Source organism: Otolemur garnettii, unplaced genomic scaffold, assembly GCF_000181295.1.
Source record: "Otolemur garnettii isolate 467f Iridium unplaced genomic scaffold, OtoGar3 scaffold00039, whole genome shotgun sequence".
In the NCBI taxonomy this organism is placed as follows: domain Eukaryota; kingdom Metazoa; phylum Chordata; class Mammalia; order Primates; family Galagidae; genus Otolemur; species Otolemur garnettii.
Genome location: NW_003852434.1, coordinates 14,137,364 through 14,144,551, shown reverse-complemented (window position 1 = coordinate 14,144,551; position 7,188 = coordinate 14,137,364). Strand labels below are relative to the sequence as shown.

General features: G+C 40.1%; 1 protein-coding gene across 2 annotated transcripts; it reads left to right on the top strand.

The window, feature by feature from the left end:
* Positions 1-5,060: 5,060 nt before the first annotated feature.
* On the top strand, positions 5,061-6,509 carry PPBP (pro-platelet basic protein). 2 transcript variants are annotated; one of them, XM_023513402.1, is made up of 4 exons: positions 5,061-5,252; positions 5,565-5,700; positions 5,837-5,919; positions 6,276-6,509. In XM_023513402.1, the coding sequence occupies exons 1-4, from the start codon at positions 5,129-5,131 to the stop codon at positions 6,278-6,280; spliced, it is 348 nt and encodes a 115-aa protein (XP_023369170.1). In that variant the 5' UTR covers positions 5,061-5,128; the 3' UTR covers positions 6,281-6,509. The 2 variants fall into 2 exon arrangements, with proteins under 2 accessions (XP_023369170.1, XP_012660794.1); XM_012805340.2 differs by having other exon boundaries at positions 5,837-6,509.
* The last annotated feature ends 679 nt before the right edge of the window (positions 6,510-7,188 follow it).

Below are 7,188 nucleotides of genomic sequence, written 5' to 3'. Positions count from 1 at the left end.
GGGGAGAAGAAGGGAGGGGGGAAGAGGGGAGAGAGGAGGGGAAGAGGAGGAGAAGAAACAGGAGGGGAGAGGCCAGTGGAGGGGAGGAGGGAGAGCAGAAGGGAGGAGAAGGGAAAGATGGGAGAGCAGGGAGGAGAGAGGGGACAGGGAAGAAAGCAGGAAGCAGAGGAGGCCTGTATCTGTGGTCTTCTTTTTAAACTTCATTTCTACTTTCTTCCCTCTTCCCCCTTCCTCCTCTCCTCTTCCTTCCCCTCCCCTCCCCTTCTCTTTTCTCTCCCTCCCTCCTTCCTTTTTGTTATTTCTGACAATTAAAATAACACTCCTTAAAGAGAAGGACAGAGGAGTCTCAGCAAAAATGTGAATGAGGCCATTTTTTCACCCAGATTTCTCATTTTTTGGGAGATCTTTCATAGGAAAAATTGAGGTAGGAAATATAATTAAATCTTAGCAATAAGTCTAGGGAAACAAGAAAAGATGGGAAATCATATTATAATAATATCTATGTATAGAAAGTGTCTTATAAAATTTTCCCATTCAATAGTTTCAGCATTTTAAGTGAGTGGCCACACATTTGTGTTTTTCTTCCTAAGAAACTTTACATTTCCATTAGTAGACCCCTGAATATACTCCTAACAGAATTTATTATAGTTTAATGTTTATTCCCCATATAGTTAGCTTAGAAAATTATCACATATTAAAAATTTGCCATAACATTTTCTAAAATTACATTATCCCTATGGATCAGTTTTAACAAGCATTCTTTTATATTAAAAATAAAACTTTGGCCAATAAGTTTATCGTTATTATGTAGATAATTATAATCAAATCAGAGAATTGTTTCCACTTGAATTGCTGAAACAGGTTTAGAGGAAGTTTCATTTATTTGTACCTTTATTTCTTAATTTTTATTTCAGAATATTAGGGGGCTACATGTGTTTTGTTTACATACTTAGTTTTTTTCACAAATGGGATCACTATTGTAAGTATGCCCCCCCAGCGTGACCTAAAAGGGATGAATTTACCCACCTTCTCCACACCCTCTTTAAATTTATCTCACCAGGAAACAATTTTCTCCTCTACTTCATAGACTGAAGTCCGTGCTAAACACAAATATAGAACAACCTCTATAAACCGATTGCCCAAGTGACAGTAAGGAACTGGTCACAGTACTATCGGGTGGTCCCAGGAGGAGCTCCCACTGAGCATGCGCAATGTGTGTCCTGTCAATGGAAATAAGGTCAACGTGAGGAAGGAGGGGGTGAAGTAGGGAGGTGGCCAACTATGGAAGCTCTAGCATAGTAAACTGTTATTTTAAGCCATTTAACGCTGACTTGCAGTTATGTTGTAACTACTTAATGTGTTTCTAGGCTCCAGAATAACATTGCATTAAAATTCCCTCAAAGGACTAAATATATGTGGTGAAATGCATGCATTTAATAAATGATATTAACCAACATAAAAAGAAAATAAAATTTTTAGGCCTGCAAACACACCCAGGAAAATATTCCCCCAGTATCCCCCCCTTCCGCCTTCCCTCTCTATCCAGCCTGGATCTCACCCTTCACCTCTGGGCAGAAGGCAGCAGAACCTTAGTTAGTTGGAGGTCTGGAGAAACAGGTCTGGACAATTCTTGCCAACTTAGAGCCACCCAGAAACCACATTTGCTTTTAGCACTTATAGAAATTCTTTCATTAGCTACTCGTTCGATTTACTGATTAAAATACTTTAACATGTGACCCAAAATTTTACTAGGATCCTCTGTATCAATTGCTTTTCTAACTGATTTGCAAGTGACAGCTTATTTCCTTTATACTTTGAAGAAGAATTTGGGAAATGTCAGCTCAAAATGTTCTGTGTAAGGGAGACAGAATCTTAATGTTTTCATTTTAATGGATAATGTTGCTCCAATGTCTCTAAATGCTTTTTCTTAATAGCTAATAGATAAGTTCCATTTTGAGTCTTAGAAAAGCTTACTTGTTTCCTGAATGACTCTCCATATAAGACAACTTAAAGGAAAAAGAGATAAAATAACTTTCCACCCACATGTACCAAAAATACCCCAGGGTGACAATGCAAAATTCATAAAAAGACTGTCACATTATTTTAAAACTCAAGAACCTCTGGCACTTGTTTTTGTTGCTAGCATTCATCTAAATCCTAAGTTTGTGTAAGCAAACATCTTTTAACTCAGTAACTGACTTTAAAATATCTTTTAAACATTTTTAAACAGTTGCTCTATCACCATTTGTGTCTCTCATCTCTGAAACTGAACAGAATGTACGTGACAGCAACAGCAGTGAACAACAGGCGCTGTGACAGTGGCTGTAATGGCAGAGGGATCTTTACATCCCAGTGTCCTGCAGAAACATTTTAGATCTCACTTTTTAAAAGAAAGAGTTAAATGACCAATGCACACAAAGAAGAGGACTTTAGGGGCGGTGCCTGTGGCTCAAAGTAGTAGGACACCAGCCTCATATGCCGGAGGTGGTGGGTTCACACCCAGCCCTGGCCAAAAACTGCAAAAAAAAAAAGAAGAGGACTTTATAGTGCCCGGCACGTGCAGTGATGCTGAGCCAATGTCTTGAATAAATGAAACCTAGCAAAAACTTGCTTTATATCAGATGCTAATAGGCCTAAGAATTTTAATGACAAAAAAATTTGTTAATACTTCCTCATACACCTTGCTGATGATCATCTTTTGTGACAAGACAGGTATTGATTAAGAAAATCACTTGATAGAGTTTTCTGAAAGATTAGTAACTTTTAGGTAACCTTAAAGTGAAACAGAGAAGAACTTTTAACAGTATAAGTATCGGAAGAAAAAAGTGTTCAGTAAAGCCCGTAAGTATTCTCAGCAATATGTTTTGGGGAGTTCTGATGAAAAGGGGAAAAAAATATACTATGAATAATTTAAAAAAGCTTTTGTATGTTGCTCTGGAAATGGCTCTGAGCTTGGCTTTAAATAAAAATACTTGACTTGAGAATTAACAACACTTCGATGATAGTAATGAGAAAAAGCTATAAAGACATTGCTCAGAAAGAACTAGAAGGAAGCACGCTCCTCATTTTGTTTCCTGTGGAGCTCCTGTCTGCAACTGACTCCATACCTCAGCTGCTAGAGGAATAATAACTTTCAGCTTAAGCCCTTTCTGCCAGCTTGCATCTTAGATGACCAATTTCTCTGTTGGAATAGGGGGAAAATCATGCTAATTTAACAAGCTCTACTGCTAAACTATAATTGAAAAGAAAAGTTGAGGTAAAGAAAAATATAAAAGATATCAAAAACAGGATCTAAGAACTTAGGTCGGCATAGTCAGAAATTATTAAACTACAGAAATAATTGGTTCAAGTACTTAAAAATAATGTGAAGGGAAAAGTTATATTCATTCCTTTAAAAAAGTAATTTTGTATTTTACAATTTTGAGAATTTCTTCTAAAATTTTAAAGGTATAAAGAGTAAAAACTATGAGAAATTTAAATAATATTGTATGAGTTATACAGAATTGTAATAGGAAGACAGCTGTGGCCCCGGCTGCCTGTATCTGCCTTCCCCCTTCTCCCCCGTCTTCCAGAACACGTCTCGCACCACAGGTGCTTTGGGTCATATGGAGCTTGATTTGGGAATTACAGCGGATTAAAATGGACATTTCCTTGATAGTCACTGATGTACTAACACTAAGATCTTATGTGTTCTGCATTATCCTACACGTGTAAGGTTACAGAACACACTCAAAGACACCTAGGACCAAGCTCTGCTTCCAAAACTGTAAGTTCAGTTGATGAATCAAATCCTGTAGACGGGACAGAGACCCACAGGACAGCATGGGGTGAGCATGAAACACAGCTGGGCCTCTGTCCCTCTGCCCAGTTAGTTTATTATCATGCACATTTCAGACTGAGACATTTAATCAGCCTGAGAATTCAGGAACAAATGTCTTATTACAGTTTGCAATAGTGCAAAGCTAGAAACATGATTAAGGTCATCAACAATTGCTTAAGGTAGCAGTTGAACTATTAGTGTCCCCACTGTAAGACGTCAGGTGGCTATTTAAAAAAAATGGGGCAAAACTCCCCTGAGCTAGCATGAAGGGATGCCAGGCACATATCTGTGAAGCACTAAAGTAGGTTGTATAATGATCTACGCAGAATAATCCCACTTATATTTAAAAAGCATGTGCACACTTCCATGTGTGTGTTTCCTTACACATTACATATGTGTCCCGCTCATGCCCATAAGTGTACACGTGTCCTATGAATGCAGAGAGAAAACTAACGCCAGATTGCTGCCAGTGGTTACACTAGAGAACTTTCATGTTTTATTTCCCCTATATCTGCAGTGTATGAGTCTTTTACAACAAGTTATATCTTTCTGTTAGATTAAAAATAAAAGGAAAAAGTAAATATGCCGAGTCTTGATTTTTAGGATATTCTCGGGTGGTAGAAACAAGTAGCTTATTTTGTAATATGAAGGAGGGTGAGTTCTGCTTCTAGTTTCGAGATAAAATTATAAAACCAAATGCATTTAGAAGAAAGAACAAGCCCATAGGCTAACATGCAAAATGACCATTTCTTGGCCATTGGTCACATTTTACCTGCAAACTCCAAACCAATCCCAACATTGTCAGTAACCAGGACGGGAGAACCTGCTTTCTTGGACAACGGCAAAGAAATGTAGCTCTGTCTTTCAAGGCCCACATATTTGAGCTTCGACGGCTCATGAAGAGTCTACTGAGCCTGTGAACTTAGGGAGGAAAGGAGGGCATGTTGTCACAGGCATAGGTGGTGTTTCAGAGTCACTCTCACCTCCCCAGGCAGAGTGCTCCTACGTGTGCAGGGGAGACAGGGATTGAGAAAGGAGCAGAAATGAGGCATAAAAAGCAACCAGACAGGAAGGATGACCTGCCTGGTCTTTATCTGGGCTGGGCACAGCCTGATAATCTCATGCGTACATGACACGAATGCCCTCACCGCCTCACCCCACCTCTTCCGCCCACTGGCCTTCGGAAACTGTATATAAAGACATCTGGAGGGCATGGGAAGCCACTTAGCTGCAGACTGATTTGGGCAGCTACTCACCCCCACGTTGAGGGCTTCTGGCTTTGGAAACACCACTAGCTCAATCTCCACCATGATCCTCAGACCAAGTGCCACCACCATCTCCTCTTACAGAGCCAGGCCACTGCATGCCCTGCAGGTGCTGCTGCTGCTGTCACTGCTCCTGGCCGCTCTGGTTCCCTCCACCATCGGAGACAGTAAGAGAAACCAGGGAAAGCTGAAGGGAGAGGCTCTGCTTCCCTGTAGCTGTGGCTGGTCTTGTTGCCTCTGTGTCTGGGGAAAGACCATGTGGGTGGTCCTGGGGCTGGAGACCCACCTTATACTAACAACTCTAAATGGGAGGGGCACGCTAGTGGGCCCTTCCCCTGAGCTGAGCCTTCTGCGAGGCACTTCACCTGAGGTTTACAGATCATATTCACAATGGCCTACGTGGGGAACAATTATCCCCAACATAGGGGAACTAAGGCAGATAACCATGACCAGTAATGGTGTTGTGTTTTCTACCCAAGGTGAACACACAAATCCTGACAAGTATGTTGAACTGCGCTGCATGTGTATGAAGCTGGTCTCTGGAGTTCATCCCAGGAACATCCAGAAGTTGGAGATGATCAAGCCAGGAGCCCACTGCAACAAAGTGGAAGTGATGTGAGTCCCCACTTCCATATTCTTGCCTCCTTAGAGACGGCCCCTCCTCCACCCACCTCCACCATTTTCTCCTGACTCAGATCTGTTCTGATATTCAGGCCAGGACACCCATAGACAATTCTGTTCTCCCTTGCAGAGCTATACTGACGGATGGAAGGGAACTCTGCCTGGACCCAGATGCTCCAAGGATCAAGAAAATAGTTGAGAAAATGCTGAAAGGTGACAGATCAGCTGCTTAATCTATGTGTTCACTCTGCGCCAAATCTTTTTACCTCCTAGGAAGGGTAGGAGCCGAAGCCTCGGCTTTCTGGAATCCTTACTTATCCTCAATACCCTTTCTTACTATATAAAAATTTGGATGTGTTTTTTATTCTGTGTTAAAATCACATTTTATTGTGAGAAGGCTGGTTAAAGGATGACAGAAAGAAGTTGAAAATAAGTAAAACTAGTTTCAATAACTAATATATGGTTTACTGTTTAATTTTTGGATGAATCTGGTGCAGGGCTTTGCATTTCTTTGTTTGAAAATTTCTTTCCAAACACACTGATGTTTTATTGCTCTTCTTCACTGTTAGCCTAGACAAGCCCACGGTGATTCACGGATTTCGTCCTGGTCAGGAGCACGAGGAATCACACAGAGCACAGCCCCCGGCTGCTCCAGGGATGTTTGAAAACAAATTTAGGGACTTTGTAGAATCCTTAATTGTCTTAGTCCTGGGATGTCTTATCTCAAAGCATACCTTGAAAGGTTTTTCTAGTGTTAATTTTAGCCTTCAGATTCTAAAAATAATAAAGTTGTAGAATGCAAATCTTGTCTGTAGCGATTATTTCCTTTAAAATTAGTATATTGACTCAGCGCCCATAGCACAGTGGTTATAGCACCAGCCACATATACCGAGGGAGTCAGGTTCGAGCCAGGCCCAGGCCAACTGAACAACAATGACAACTATAACAACAAAAACAAAAAATTGCTGGGCATTGTGGTAGCACCTGTAGTCCCAGCTACTTGGGAGGCTGAGGCAAGAGAACCACTTATGCCCAAGAGTTTGAGGTTGCTGTGAGCTGTGATGCCACAGCACTCTATTAAGGGCGACATAGGGAGACTCTGTCTCAAAAAAAAAAGAATATATTTAACAATAGCAGAGCAGAAATATACTATAATGAAAAAGGATTATCCTAATCCATTAAAAAAGAATCTAGTATTTTCTGTAACAAAAGGTTTGATTTTCATTGTTTTACCGTGACTCATTTTTGTATGTTAGTGCTTATTTAATACATGCATGTTTACACTTTTAATTTTAGAATTGACCTTGCAAGTAATCATTTTAGTGAACTAAAGCTTTAGTGGACTACTAATTGTTGTTCAACAGAACTTTTATTCATTTCCTAACTATTGCAATTTATAGCCACATTTTAAAAATAGAAGTATCAATGTGAAATCAAAATTTGCTATTGATTTGTTGTCATATATTATTAATGTTAATAGAA

What these genes read in the sequence shown, in the direction of transcription:
- PPBP (XM_012805340.2), top strand. Translation starts at nt 5,129, where the DNA reads ATGATCCTCAGACCAAGTGCCACCACCATCTCCTCTTACAGAGCCAGG. An exon ending in TCCCTCCACCATCGGAGACA is followed by an intron (nt 5,253 to 5,564) that starts GTAAGAGAAACC and finishes TTTCTACCCAAG; the next exon opens with GTGAACACACAAATCCTGAC. An exon ending in TGCAACAAAGTGGAAGTGAT is followed by an intron (nt 5,701 to 5,836) that starts GTGAGTCCCCAC and finishes TCTCCCTTGCAG; the next exon opens with AGCTATACTGACGGATGGAA.